At 38.7% G+C, this 15,583-nt stretch overlaps 1 protein-coding gene across 11 annotated transcripts; it reads left to right on the top strand.

Moving 5' to 3' along the window:
• The first annotated feature begins 86 nt into the window (after window positions 1-86).
• LOC129573509 (serine-rich adhesin for platelets-like) lies at window positions 87-14,618 on the top strand. Of its 11 annotated transcripts, none has more exons than XM_055454035.1 (9): window positions 87-237; window positions 4,621-4,795; window positions 6,410-7,415; window positions 7,502-7,637; window positions 7,777-8,067; window positions 8,187-9,966; window positions 10,045-11,542; window positions 11,648-11,895; window positions 12,140-14,618. In XM_055454035.1, exons 2-9 carry the CDS (start codon window positions 4,765-4,767, stop codon window positions 14,302-14,304), a joined length of 7,155 nt encoding a protein of 2,384 aa, XP_055310010.1. In that variant the 5' UTR covers window positions 87-237; window positions 4,621-4,764; the 3' UTR covers window positions 14,305-14,618. The 11 variants fall into 11 exon arrangements, with proteins under 11 accessions (XP_055310010.1, XP_055310013.1, XP_055310009.1 ...); XM_055454038.1 differs by having other exon boundaries at window positions 126-1,094; XM_055454034.1 differs by having other exon boundaries at window positions 126-1,399.
• The last annotated feature ends 965 nt before the right edge of the window (window positions 14,619-15,583 follow it).

Here is a 15,583-nt window from a genome sequence, read left to right as displayed (position 1 = left end):
CACAAGAAATATGCTTAGCTTATTTTATGTGGATTGGGCCCGTTGCGGTCGGTGTATTGGTGAAGAATGTCTGCTGTATACATGTAAGGTGGTGTTTCCCAGCTTCAACTTTTGTCTAAGTGTTTAAGTTGAACGGCGACTGTTCTTCGACAATGTTCACATAATTCATTTTCCTTTTTGTAGTTTTTGTTTTTTCGCTTTTGCCTATACATTGTACATTTTTACACACTGCACACAGTATAGAAAAACAGTTTTATTTTTTTGTTTTTATTTTTTTATTTTTATATTTCTGTTCCGTTTCTGTGTTTTTATTCTGCTGTTGATCATTTAAAACGATATTCAAAAAGAAAAAAAACAAATCGTCGGTTTCTTTATCATCACGTACATATTTACTACTATTACTTTTCGATTTTTAATTTTGCGATCATTCGTTCGTTCGGTACGTTTGTTCGTTCGTTCGTTCGTTTGATTGACCATAGAGACGATTTGATGATAGTGAACGCAGCGAACAGAGAGATGGTGTCCAATCATTTTATACATACATATATATCTCTCTCTCTATATATAATCGTAATAGAGTAACTCTTAATTATCAATAAGTGTGTATTTCCTTGAATGTTTTCGTTACGCGTTGTTATGACGTTACGAGTAAATTTAGTAGTTCGTTCAATGGTCTGTGTTGGAAACGAATGAAAGAAGAAATAACAAAAAAAAACACTGAATTTTACTGACGCAACAGACAATATGTGTGTACAAAATATTCAAAAAATCAAATCAATCCGTCATGACATCGTCATCTCATCTCAAGTGTGGCAGTGAAAAGTGAACATACATATAATAAATAATTTGTGTGTTCGAATCAAAGGGAAAAAAAGAAGTTCGTGTGATTCTGGTTCGATTTGCCTGCTGTGTACTCTGTTTTTTTTTTGCCCAGTCGTTCGAAACGCCAAAAGAGATCTCTCGTCGTAGTCATCGTCGTCGTCGTTGTCGATACTCATATTTAGAGATGGTGTATACTGGATTCGATTCGGTTCGGTTTGTACGCGTATAGAGAAAAATGTAGTATGCAGCAGAAAAATAACCAAAAAAAAAAAGTATGTGCGAAAAACGGATGCATTTGACCAATCAAATGTGTCGAAAATGGCAGGAAAAAATGGCCAATTTTTTTAAATATAGATTTGAATTGAAATTTTACGTTTGTGTATCGCCAATATGAAGAAAAACATATAGAATTGTACTACGTTTTTTTTTGACGACATATACAAACAAAAACACACGACGACACACGGTGTAATAAAGAGACAGAGAGCGAGCTAATCATTTTCTATATAGATAAAAACGAAGAAGCAGAGAGTACATAAATATAAGAGTGCAGAGAAAGGAACGGTGAGAGGTGAAGGTAAATAAAATAACGTGGCTGATAGAGAAGGCAGAAGTCTCTACGTCTGATTTTTATATCTATATAAAATATGTGCACATCGTCGTCGTCGTCGTCGTCGCCGTTGTCGCCGTTGTCGCCGTTGTCGTTGTCGCCGCCACTGTTGCTGTTGCTGTTGTCGTTGTCGGTGCCCAAGTAGTGTGTTGCTCTTTCTTTCTCTCTATCTCTTTCTCGTTCGCCCTCACTGTGTAGTGATTAAGGTGGCCTGAACAAAGAACAGACGGCGCCGCAATGCATGTGCGCTAGTGTTGGTGTTAGTGAGTGTGAGTGAGCCAGTGCGAATACGAATGTGAATGCGAATGCCTCTGTCATCATCATAATAGTAGTGTGCTGGGCAACAAGTAAATATGTCTGACTTTTTGTCTGTTTCAAATGCTTAAAATATTCTCGGTGTCGCACAACACACAATATACACGACAAACAATTTCATGTGATTAAATAAGCGGCAGACGATAGCATGTCCTAAGTACAAAAACAAAGCATCAACCGACAGCGAGAGGGAGAAAGAGAGAGAACTTTACATGTGTCGGAAAATTTTCGAATTCAAAAAACTAGACAATCGACTGATCATCCGACGAATGGATCCTGAAATTTGTACAGTTTTCTAGAAGAAGATGTAGCAAGGGAAAAAAAAACATGAGAAAATCAACAACAGCTGACTGATAAAAAGGTTGTGTGTTGAACAAAGCAAATGGGTCGACACAAATGTGTGATCAATTGAATGGCAAAGCCTCCGGTTGATGAGCTGTCTCTTGGAGAGAAAAAAAAAATTGTATGCAAAGTCAACCAGACACACAGTGTACATTCACACAGACACAGACACAAACTGCAATTGGTCAGACTGATTTTTTTTTTTAAATTCAAAACTCCAAATTTGGCAGTGCATTCGATGGCGTCGGCCACTAAAAACGGCACCAATATAAATAAAACCAATCGTTTTAGAAAGTGAAGCAAAGCAAAGGCACAGCCGAACAATAAAGTGATGCAATGCGATGGTGCAGGTCCACCTTAACGAAGCTTACGTGCATTCTTCAACACACGCAAAATTCATTGACTGTATACACACGCGAAAAAATGCTCTTGTATAAATAATCTTTAAGCGAACTACATGGCTACAGCTTGTTGTTGTTGTTGTTGTTTCTTTCGTCTTTCGTCTACAAAACAACAACAAACCATAATCCACTCTCTGGGTTGCCTTAAAAATTCAGCCCAAAATCAACACACGAAAACTGATTCACATTCAAATCATTTCAAGTTTGTTAAATCAAATGAAACGAAGAAAACGAAGACGACGACGACGAACATATTAAAAGTGAATTTTTCGGAAGTGAATTTGAACATAATTATTCGGTTGTACGAAGAGAGTGTGTGTATTTTGGTATCAACAAATGTGGCTGCCGTCTCTATCTCGTTCTATCTTCCTGTTGCTCCCTCAATACATAATCTGTTCAACAAATTTTCATTGTGAATCTCTTGTGTATTTTTTTTTTACTATTGCGCTTCCACACGACACCAACAGCAGCAACAAACGACGACGATGACTTACGGATCATTTGCAAGTGTAACGATTTCATAAATACATAAACATGTGTTATAAATAAATCGGACTCGGAGTAGAGCGCAGAATGCATACACATTCATGTGTCCGTATTATTCAGCATTATTCATTCCACACGCAAAATACCATTGTTTATTAACATGTAGTGATCGTTATATATATACATATTAATATATATATATATATATATGTAGACCGTTTTACTCTTTACAACTACATAACGTTTTATCACAAAATTGATTGCTAAGTAAATTACTTTATGAAATAACACACGAAAGAAAAAAAAATAAATAAATAATATGAAACGACTGAATAACGACGACAACGACGAAAATTGTAGAATGAAAAATTGTGTGTGATCACAAACTGTCGATTCACAATCGCCTTTATCGCGTTTAATAAATTTTGTTTCGTACCGACCAATCAAGCAGCCAACCAACCAAAACATCCAATGAAGTGCCACCAAATTAGATTTGAAAACGTCGTTTTTTTTTCTTCTTTTCATTGCAATTTCATCAAGTCAAGTTTCAATTGATTCGTTTTGGGTTGTCAGTTGCTTTATCTAGCTGATTATTTTGCTATTTTTTTTTTTCGTTCATGTTTGTTCGTTCGTTCTTTCGGTGTTTTTTTTGTGCTGCTGCTACTGTTGTTGTTGTATTGGTCAAATGATTGAATTGAATCGAGTTGACATTTCACACACATATCAAAGCTATTTTTGTAAACTGATGAATCAAAAAACGGTGATTTTTTTAATGAAACCAAATAAAAGAAGACGCTTAGCTAATCCTTCGGCTAGTGAATTCACCAGATTCGCTTTTTTCTCGTTGTAGTTCTTTTCGTTTTTGTGTATCGTTGCGTTCTATTCGAAATACACGGTGAAAATGTTTTATTTTTAGTGTGCATATATAATAAGCGAATCGAAATGCGTGATTCCTCAAGTAAAATCGTGCATTCTTTCTAATTGCGCGATTTTCGCCTGTTTCTCTGCCTGATTAAATCGTAACGTTTTTTCATTCTTTTCTTCTTGTTTGATCGTTGTCGTCATCGTCGCCGTTGTCCAAAATATCCCACCTGATACATGTATTTCTACAAATGTGTGTGTCGTATTGTGTTATGTTTTGTTTACGTATATTTTTAATTCTTGTGATACACTTCGAAATCGAAATAAAGAAGAAGAAGAAGAAGAAGGGAAAAAAAGACGAGCAAACACCGTTTTCCGATGAGTAAGCAAGCGCGCTCGCGCTTATAGTCACTTGATATATCGCACCGGCAATCGGGGATTCTCCCATTAGAGTGTGAATGCTGTGAGAAAGGTCGGAAACCGGACTTTTTGCCACACTTTAATAAACATCTCTTCTTCTTTTTTCATTCATCTTCCCTTTCGGTGTCGCCTTTTTTAGAGGTTTTATTTTATGGCCAATAAGAAGAGCATAAACCATACACAATAAATGCCATTCAAAGCACTTGTTTTGGTACTTTGACTTTGTTTTTTTCTTTTCTTGTTTAAGATACAACGACTTACATGCTTGCGTTTTATGATCAACAAATTCAACAAAAATACACAAACGAAACATAACAATGAAATTGGGCTTAACTGTTTTTGTTCTTTATACATTTTTTGCAGGTACACAACCAGAGAAAACAATTTCTTCTTGTAAACATCGCCCGATTTTGGGCTATTTAACCGTCGATCGTAGTCACATCAGAAAATTACGTTTTTATATGACTGTCACGAAACAACACTTCGAGCGGATCCATACTTATAAGGATGGCAAGGCGAAAAGGAGCGTCTAAATCAAGTAATTTCTTTTCATTTTCTTCTTCAATTTATTGACGTTCAAGAGTAGCATAAATACGATGGCATTTAATCGGCTTCGCATTGCTTCTTTGAAGTGATTGAATGAGTACCTATGGTAAGGATAGAAAGGAAAAGAGAGAGAGAGAGAGAGAGAGAGAGAGCGATTTCGGTTTTAGATTGGGTTTTTTGACGCTCATTTTCAACAACTTTGTTGTTCCTACTTTGGCTGTGGCACATCATGCTGTAGCCAAAGCCAAGCCGTCTTCGAATGTACGAAAAGAGAGAAGAATCATGAAAGAAAATGGAGATTCGTATTTCTTAGCAAATCTCCATTGTGTAATGAAAATTTCCAACTAATGGGCCGGGGTCCTTGGTATAATTTGCATTTTGAAACATACACTTCAAACGAAAATGACACACGGCGATCTTTGAACGCTCTGTAATTACAATAGGTTTAATACACAGACACGCAGGGAGAAAGAAGCACACAGAGAGCGGAAAATAAAAGAGAGAGTCCAAGTGTCTAAACGTCTAGAAAATGGAATGGAAAAACATCGAGAACTATTCTAAATATGTTGTGTTGCTTTACGAGGCTGGGTGCTTGTTTAAGTGTACTGTGTGCGATGCATACAGATGCACAACAAACACATAGACACACACACACGCACACAGCGTGTGAGCGAGAGCAAGCGCAAGAGAAACAGCGAGAAGAAGAAAGACAGAAAGACGCACACACTTGTAGTTTGCGTGGCGCCAACTTGACGCGAGGAAAGTGATATGAAAACAAGATAAGAAGAGCAATGCAATAATACACAGCAGAAGAAGAGCGCGCAGAAAAATCAGGAGAAGCCTTGCGTGAACATCATCATCATCATCATCATCATTGCTGTTGTATGATGCTTGTTTTCGGGCTGACAACCATCCAACAATTCGAGCGAACCATTTATAAACACTATATTCGACAGCCTCAGGAAAAAGCACAGAACATCATGTAATTTCACTCTTCAGACGGCCCGAGAATAGAATCGAATATGCTTACGGACGAGATGAAGTGCGAACAAGCAACAGATAAATATTAAATGATAAAAATTCGAAGCGAATACGAAGAAAGAAAGAGAAAAAAATATATATCAGAAACACAACGTGCAAAACGATAGCATTGCTTGAGAGTAGAATTCATTTCAAGGTACAAGTAATGTGTTCAAAATGCAACGAAATTCTTCTTCATCATAAATCCAACACACATCCCATGTCATGTATTTGGAGAGCTCATCGACTCCAGCTCGTCGATATGCTCTCGAATCGAATGCAAACGAATTTCTAATGCCACTTGAAGATCAATTGCTTTAGCAAATAAATCGTTTACGTACGTATCAAAGAGAGCAAAAGTCGGATGCATTAGTACTTTTAGCCCTTTTCAAGGCTGTGTATGTGTTCAATCTCTTCTCCGAAGTTTCGCACAAATTCTTTGTAAACTGCGAGCAAACTCTTAATGGCCAAAGGGCTTTCCCAAAATTGTAAACACTCATTCGATGCTTGTAATAAATGCCATAGTATCAAACATAAGATAAAAGCAAGCACACCACCGAATTCAACAAATCATTCTCATTTTCAGATGATTCAGATCAAGGATGGAGAGGTCGTCAAAAGCAGAACGAAACTCACAACCGGAAAATATTAGCTAGTGATATGAGTGATGCGAGCAGGTCGTCAACGGCCGTTTCCACAAACGATAGCCATACGAATGTTGAGTGCCAAAAAGCTACTACACACAAGGAATCAAGTCCTCCAGATATATTCAACAATTCGAATAGTTTAAAATATTTACACAAAAAATTCAAACGCGTCGCAAGCGCAATCATCGAAGAGCATTGCGATAAAATCAAAGCGAATGCAGCAAATGCCAATTTATTATCGACGGAAGGTTCATCGTTGAAATATGATGCAACCTTGGCGTTGCCACACAATTTGAATGGTGAAACAACGATTGCGACGAAAACGGTGAATGAAGCGTTGGGATCGGCGTCGGCTACTGTTGTGCGATCATCGCATATCAATGAATGTGAAACAAATAGTCAAGATGATGTCGCCACTGCAGCAGCAGCAGCAGCAACAGTCTCCACAAAAATCAGTCGACAGTTATTGCATGGACGGAATCACAGAATCGGCAACGAATCCAACCCAGAAATGCAGCTCATAAATGCTTCAGCGAAATTCGGCAACAATGTGCTGCGAAATGAATTAAGCAACAAAATTTATGCGCCACACAAACAATACGAAACGGATTTGATAAATAATTTAAGTAAATGCAAAAATGATATTTCAACTAGGCTATTGACGGTATCACAGTTACAACAACAAAAGACAAACAAGCACTATGGATTCGATTTGCTGCTGGATGACATTGGAAGCAAGGTGAATCTAGTGTCGGCCGGTGATGTGCCACAAAATTCAAAAGAAAATTTAATCAAGAGTCGACAATTTGTCACCCATGAACTCACCGAACGCATACCGAATGCCAGTTGCGAAAGTAGTAGTGCCAACACGGCGAATAAATCATCCGTTCGACGGAGAAATAACGATAAATCATATCGCCGAAGCCAGTACCACAAATATGGCAGGTGCGTTGTATTCTCTTTTTTTTCTTTCTTCTTACTTCAAGTGTGTTTGTGCCCAGCATTCTCATGTATATGTTAACTTATTTCAGATCCACTGGTCATGGGGACAAAAGTGCAAACAATAACGCTCAGCTGCCAAACGAAGACGTAGATCTCGACATATCACAAAGCACTAGTTCTGATCTCGAATTGAGTAGCAGCAGCACAACTGCCAGTTCCGATGTTGTAAGTCGTTGATAAAAACATAAAAGACATTTTGATTACTGTTGTTGTATTCAACTGAAATCAAAATGAAACGACGTAGAATTTCATTGATAAATTCCCGGTTACTTTGTTCAAATTCTAATTGTTATCACAATCGTAGATAAGCCGATCGACAACACCACTGGAAGAAACGCAGAGTAGTTCATCTGTGCCACATTCAGCGCTAAATTACTCATCGTCTGGCCAAGGGCAATCGACGGCACACTCAATCGCATCGTTGTCAGCGCCCGATCGACCGTACAAACCGAAATTTCATAAAGCCGTTTATTATCAGAACAACAACAATAACATTAATACCAATTCCATATCACAGAGTAATGATTTAAATGCCAAAACTGTGGGAAAAACCAAGCACGGCGAAGCGATTAATGAAAATTCGATATCACATCTGGTAAGAAATGTTCATCATTACTTTTTCAAATGCAAACAATATGCAGTCTTAATTCGTCGACAATAAGACTTTTTTTATGTTCAACTCGCTAAAATGAAACCCTTTTTTCCTGTTTGCAGTCAACGCAAAGCGTAGAGTATTTGAAAGAACACATTTCGAAAATCATATCACAAAATGAGGCGATTATGGAAGGCGTTGAGCCGGCACTGCAGAAGAAATACCATAAAATAACCGGAATACCTCGTGGCGGCAATCCAAGTGGAAATAGTATGGCTGACATGCAATTGCTGCAAACATCGGCATTGTCATCAATCAAACAAAATCCCGATGAACTATTGATCAAAGTGGGCCCACACGAAACCACCTCAATGGAGGTTCAATTGAAACAGAAACCATTTCCGACACTTCAGCAGCAAGCCTTGTCATCTTTGCTCAAAAAATCCCACCCATCATCGACTGCAACGAAAACCTATACCGCGCTCAACTTGTCATCCGATGCTCAACCATTGAACCTAACCAATTCGGCACGAGAGTCACAACGAAAAAAGTCCACCGGAAATGAATCGATGCATTCAGGCAGCCCGGTGCCATCGACATCAAATCTCTCCGAATCGAATGCGGCTGCACAGTGTGGCGGTCCATTCTTTGAAAATCATCATCCACAAAATCCGGAGCGATCCATAATCAAATCGTTGTTATTGAATTCGCGTGGTTTGGCTGTGCCAACGGCCGGTGAATATATCTGCCCACTGTGTAATATTTCCTTTCGAAGTGCCGATGATCTGCAGAATCACACAAAATGCTACTGTCAAGGAACACCTCAAGTGCCAACACAAGCCAATGGTAGCCCACAGAGTGCACCAATCAGTCCGGTTGGATCGCCATCGCACAAATACTTTCGATCGAATTCGTTCAATTTGTATCGCCAGGAGAAGTATAGTCCAAACACTCTAGCCAAATTAGCCAGTTCCAGTTTGCGGCATCATCGAACACCGTTGTCGTTAGCAAAATTGGCAGCTCAACAAGCAGCTGGTTTATTGGGTAAAGTACCGCCAGATGCATCGGCTGCCAACTATTCAGCCGGTGGCAGTGGTGGTGCATCGAGCAGCCGCACTGGAGCGGAACAATTCAAAAGTGCCAGTAATAGTTTAGCCTCACCGTCATCGTTTGCCAATGTGGTAGCGACCGAAGCGCAATCGGTGTCATCACAATGTGTACAAATAACCAAACAATTGATGGATGCTTCGTTGCCGTCGCCCGGCCCATTGCTGGGCAAAACACGGCTTGTCGATCACTACAATCAACCGCGAACCGCCATGAGCAAACAAAAAACCATTGAGTTTTTGGTTGTTCCAACGGAAGCAGCCATATCACTAGTTGACTCAAACAAAACGACACCATCAAAGGAGCCACCTATAACACCGATAAACCTTGATGAAGCATTCACATCGCGAACGCAGAAAATGTTGCAAATGTGCGGCGGTGAAATTACAATAGTCGAAAAGACCGAAGAAAAAGTGCCACGTTTTGGATCGTCGGGCGGTTCAATTGTATCAATTTCATCGTCATCACCCGAATCACTGCCCGAAAACAGTCCGCTTAGCATTCGAACCGGGCTTTTATCTGGCGGTTCGATCATCGAATCACCGATTTCGGCCAAACGAAAACCCAGCAGCACCACAACATCTAATGTGCCAGCCAGTCCAGCAAATGTCACACCAATTCTTCCAATGTCACGCCTGAGTAATAGTCAGAACATGATTGCGAATTACTTCCAATTTCCACCGCCACCAATCAATTCAATTACCGCGTACAATCCGTTGACGCTACCACCGAAACAGCCCGAATTCAATTCGGATATTCCAGCGGCCATTGAAGCAACAAAAATTGTTCACGGAGGTAAATGTGACATTGAAAATTTGAAATGACTTCACAATTAGATTCATTTTGGATTTGTTTTTTCTTTTGTATTTTTAGGGAAAATCATTCCATTTGTACCCGGAATCCCTGGGCCAAACTCATTATCTGCAAATGCTCCGATGTCGCCGATTATTTCGTCGATACCACATGAAAAAGGCTCAGAACGAATTTTTAGCCCAAATCCAGCTGGTCTTTTTGCTGGCAATATTTCACTCGGTACAACACCGTATAGATCGATCAATCTGTCGATTTCATCGGCCGTAGTGAGTCCATCAGCATCAGCTGTGCATGCAGCCAAATTATCAAAATCTCCTGAACCACCACCGTCAAAGGCTCTATCAACTATAAAATCACAATCGTCTTCCGAAATCAACGACAGCTCATCATCAAGTGCAAATCATCCACATAGTCTGAGCGCAGTGCAGCAGCAGCAACAGCATCATGCATGGACATCGACGACACCAAGTCGCGACGGAAATCAAATGATTAGTGAAAAACCGTTCAATTTCATGCGAATCGCCGACAATTTAAGTCCGCCGAAAATTCGCATCGAAAGCAGTAGCAAAGTAGCACAAGGCAATTTAGAGGTGAGTGCAACGAATTTAGAGAAATTAAAACCGAGACCGAAACTATTGGCTCAGATGGCAGACGTATCGCCGTTGCACATAAATGTTGAATCAACGCCAAACGATGCGTCTCCACCGAATCTACGAAATGTTCATGAAACAACGCCCGAGAAAATCAAAGTGCCACCGACTGTTGTTGATTCGGACAAGGGTAACACACTTCTCACAAAGCATCTGACAACGAAATTTTTACGCCCAAGCAGTTTACCACTGAAACCGGGCACATTTACACCGAAAAAACACCATGGAATCACACCAACCGCAAATACATTACCACTTATTTCACCGGAAACACCAAGACCATCGAAGCATTGCGTTCAACTCTATTTAAATGGTCATGCGTACACATACCTTGGATTGAAATGTAGCACCAAACCATTTTACTGTACGGTGAATCGGCCACAACCCGTTTATGCTTTGTTCGCCGGTCGACCCGAATTATCCATGTACAGCAATTGGCAAACATGCGCTGAAAATAATCCACATCCACTTGGATTTTCGCCGAAAGAAATGATGTCACTGTACGATTCCAGACAAAGATCACACACCAACTATCAAGGCAGCAAATTCACAATGTCAAGTAAAACGACTACGACTTGTGCACCGTCAGATAAAATACACGACCCGCTTAAGGTATTCGATACAAACGATACCATTCGACAACGCACTGAAGACGCTTCAAGTGATCTGTCGGATAAAACGAAAGTGTTGAATGAAACATTACCTAAGACGAGCGGAGTTAATTTATCAACGGTGCCTGGTGGATATAAAAGCAACGAAGACTATACGTATGTACGTGGCCGTGGCAGAGGACGATACGTTTGCATTGAATGTGGAATGCGATGCATTAAACCATGCACACTGAAGAAACACATTCGAACCGTGCATAGCGACGTTCGACCATACACATGTCGCCACTGTATGTTTAGGTAACGTATAATTTAAAGGATAATTTTTATTTGAAAAAAAAAATTGATTTTTCTGTGATCAAAATTAAAAATGTATCATTTTAAAACAAAACCGAAAAAAAATAGCTTCAAAACGAAAGGTAATCTCACCAAACACATGGAATCGAAGGCTCACTACAAAAAATGCCTTGAGAAAGGCATCAATCCACAAATACCAATCGATGACGATGTCAACTCGGAAGAAGATCGCCCAGCAAATGCCTCACACGGACGCAATCTTTCACAAACAAACGACGACTGCGATACTATATCAGACGACTACTCTGACGGAGATGGAGATGGAGATGACTTAGAAATTGATATGGAAAGCAGTGGTAAACTAGACATTTATATTCATTGCTTTTTTTTTTAAGAATGAAAAAACACACAATTTGAAAAATTAAAAAAAAAATTTGGATAGCCTCATTCACATAGACCAGATTTAATCTTTATTCGTGATAAGCACATCAACAAATGATTGTTAGTTAATTCATTCTTTCATTTTATCAAAATATTTACGATAAAATAATTCATTCCGTTCGGATTCATTAAATAATCCACGCATATGTTTATTCGTAGATAATGAGGACGCAAAATTGCCGGATCATGAAGCTGCCCACTGCCTATTATCGTTGTCACAGCGATCACCGTGTGAAGAATCGAATGTATCAGCAAAATCCCTGGTACCCAGCCAACCAACCACATATCCATACGTTCAGAGTGACTTAATCACCGCGCCCAAAATAAACCAATCGAATAAATCAGAATTTACACTGAGTCTACATGATGGTTTTAGCAAAACCACCGATACAGTCATATCAAAGATGAGCATACACCTATCACCTGAAATAAGTGCGACAGCAACAGCAGCGGCAATAAGTAGTAAAATACTGACGGAAACAAAATCCAAACGTATTACAACGGCCAGTTCAGATGCTATTGATTTGAGTAAGCCTCGAAATGTGCCAAACGCATCATCATCATCATCATCATCGTCGGAATCAAGAGATATGGAAACAAAATCAACGATGACACAACCATCGTACGTTGGTGCGGCCGAGCTAATAAAATCACTGATGACACTGAGCGATAAAGTGCCAGCCATACCGTCGCCGTCATACGATTTAAATTTAACACCGGCCAGTTGCAATGGTCAACAGCCAAATCTCACCAACAACATGCACCTGCAAACCTATTTAACGGAAAGTGCACTGCAAAAGTCAAAAATGAAACTCAGTCAAGTGCACACGTTGAATGCATTCGATGAAAAATCAAGCCATACATTTTTCAAAGAATCGGGCCCGGCTTTCTTTTCGATGCTGTCGAAAAAATTGGATCATATTGAAATAAGTCCGCGGCCACGATCGGTGATTACGGCCAATTTGGATAGAAATGATGCTAAAATGACGATGACGGAAACGAAACCGACAAAAAATGAACAATGTTTACCAGAAAATATGTCGATCGACAATCAAGCGGTAAATGATGATGCAAAAATGAACATTTCGTCGGAAAAAGGTCATATAATCGAAAATCCAGACAAAGATACGGTCAAAGTTGAGCTTCACATTGCAAAGCCAACCGATGAAACACTTGATCTGGCCAAAGGGATCAACGATCAATCGGGTATGGAAACGCTGGCGGAAATTGCGGCCAATTCAGTCAAATTGGATGCATCAAAAGCAGCTGAGACGAGTGTAGCCATTCATGACGCTTCCAGTTCGGCCCACAAAGCATTATCAGCAACCCAAAGCGATAAAACAGTTCGCAAAGAATCGAGTGCAAAAAATATCGCGTCTGAGTATTTGAAATTGGCTAACGAACAAGATAATGCGATTGATGACAGCAGCACATCGTCTGATTCGGATGCAATGACTGATAGCGGTAGCAAACAGGTGAGACGATCGTCGGTAATGTCGTTGGTACCGGGGCAAGATGCGTTGATGTCGGCACGTACGGTTGTCGTTGGCGAAGATGGCTTCAAAAGTAAATCGGCCAATGCAAGTGATTTGCCAAGAGTTGCATTGCCTCGTGGTACTTCCACGGCCGCGGTATCACGCACAAATGTTGCATTTATTCAAGAAGACGGTGGACCGTCACGATGCTCACTCTGTCCAGCTAGTTTTCCAAAGAGCCATCAATTGGTGTTGCACATGAACATCCATTATATGAATCCAGAACGGAAATTCCGATGCAATTCGTGTGGCATAAATTTCCAAACACAGGGCCGTCTACAGAAGCACATGCGATCCGAAACACACAGTTCGAAAGTAAATATTGTCGAAACGCAAGGTAATTCAACGTCAAAGAATCCACGACCGTTCGAGTGTTCGGATTGTAGTCGAGCGTTTCGAATTCATGGCCATTTGGCCAAGCATTTACGCTCGAAAACGCATGTGCAACGATTGGAAAATTTACAAAAATTGCCATTTGGCACGTATCAAATGATTGAAGAGGCACGCATCAATTTGACCGACATCGATACCACCGATTGTGATAATTCGCTGGCAAGTCTCAAAGCGCTGGCGGAAAAATTAAAAGTGGAATCCGTGTCAACGGAAAAGCGAAAGGCCAGCACCGAAAGCTATGAGTCGAATTCATCGATGGGTGGTGCCAAGGATCACACACAATCAACGGCGAGTGATAACACCACTGACATTAATACAGGTTCCATGATAAAAAAGCGAAAATTAAACGACAGTTGCAAAGATACACTGACAATCAGCGATGGTGACGACAATTGACCAAACGCCCTACGTTTAGCATATTAACAAAAACAAACACATTTCTCACTGATTAACGATATTCTTTTTTCTTACATAATCGCAAACAAATAAATTGAAGACGATTTAAAAGAAGAAGGAAAAAACCATGAGATGAACGAAACAAATGAAATGAAATGAAATTGTTCTAAAATGAAGAGAAAAAAGAAGAGAATTTAACATTTATTTATGATAATAAACTTTAACTACATCGTGCCAAATTTATGTTCTGATCAGTCTTTTTCTAGTTATTAATTGATTTTAAATTGAAGTATAAACAAAAACAAAACAATAAATGATAAATCGTTCCAATTCTGTAATAGCACATAATTGTAAATCTAATTGATGTGATGTAAGATCTAGCAAAGTTGTGAAGATCTAAAAAAAAAAAAATTATTTAGATGAATACTGAAATGAAAGTGAAAAAAAAATACAAAAAAAAATTGTACATTTACTTTGACAGCAAAAAGTGAAGAAAAAAAAAACCAAACAAACAAAAAATGGGCGATTTCATAGTTATTGTAATCTTCGCTAAAACAAATGAATTATTGATAGGAAAAAAAAATGAAATTAAATAGAATATCATGAAGAAAGCGAAAATAAAAATCGAGACACATACATGTAAACTGAAACAAAAGATAGACGATCAAGCTTTTGACCATATCAAAATTATTTAAACAAAAGAGAAAAAAAAATTGAGATATAAATATTTTAGAGCAGTGTAGATTGTTTACACCTAATGTTTTATTGAAGTTTACAAAGCAGATTTTCATTCTTATTTTGAGCGCATGCAAACGATGCTAGAAATAGAGAAAGAACTTTCGATTTATGATGATGATGATGTTATTATTATTATTATTATTATTTTTTGATAAAAGTAATATTCCAATATATGTATTTTTTCCACACTCAAAACAAACACAAACAAAGAAAATCGTTTTACAAAAATCTACCCAAGACAAACAAATTTAAAAATAATGAAAAAAAAAAATCAAGAAGAAAAGAACTATCTATGTTGTCAAATATCACAAGCTCTGAATAGCGATTCCAATAATAAACTAATGAATATATTTAAAAATCGAATTAAAAACTTCAATTTAAAAATGATTTGAAACCAATTGCGAACATTATTAATATTATGAATACATTTCATGATTTCGTAATACGTTTCATCATTTTTGTGTGTGTCATTTTGTCCGTTCCTGTGTTCTGCTTGAAGAAGAAGAAGAAGAAGAAGAAGGTGATTTCAACTGAAAAGATA

This window comes from Sitodiplosis mosellana, unplaced genomic scaffold (assembly GCF_009176505.1).
Source record: "Sitodiplosis mosellana isolate CC-2019 unplaced genomic scaffold, AAFC_SMos_1.0 Smas_scaffold_6099, whole genome shotgun sequence".
NCBI classification, from domain to species: Eukaryota; Metazoa; Arthropoda; class Insecta; order Diptera; family Cecidomyiidae; genus Sitodiplosis; species Sitodiplosis mosellana.
This window is presented reverse-complemented; position numbering and strand designations above follow the sequence as displayed.

Bases quoted from the DNA above. Each gene is read 5' to 3' on its own strand.
- LOC129573509 (XM_055454035.1), top strand. From the start codon at position 4,765: ATGGCAAGGCGAAAAGGAGCGTCTAAATCAA. The intron at 7,416-7,501 runs GTGCGTTGTATT...AACTTATTTCAG, and splicing joins CAGTACCACAAATATGGCAG to ATCCACTGGTCATGGGGACA. The intron at 11,543-11,647 runs GTAACGTATAAT...GAAAAAAAATAG, and splicing joins TGTCGCCACTGTATGTTTAG to CTTCAAAACGAAAGGTAATC.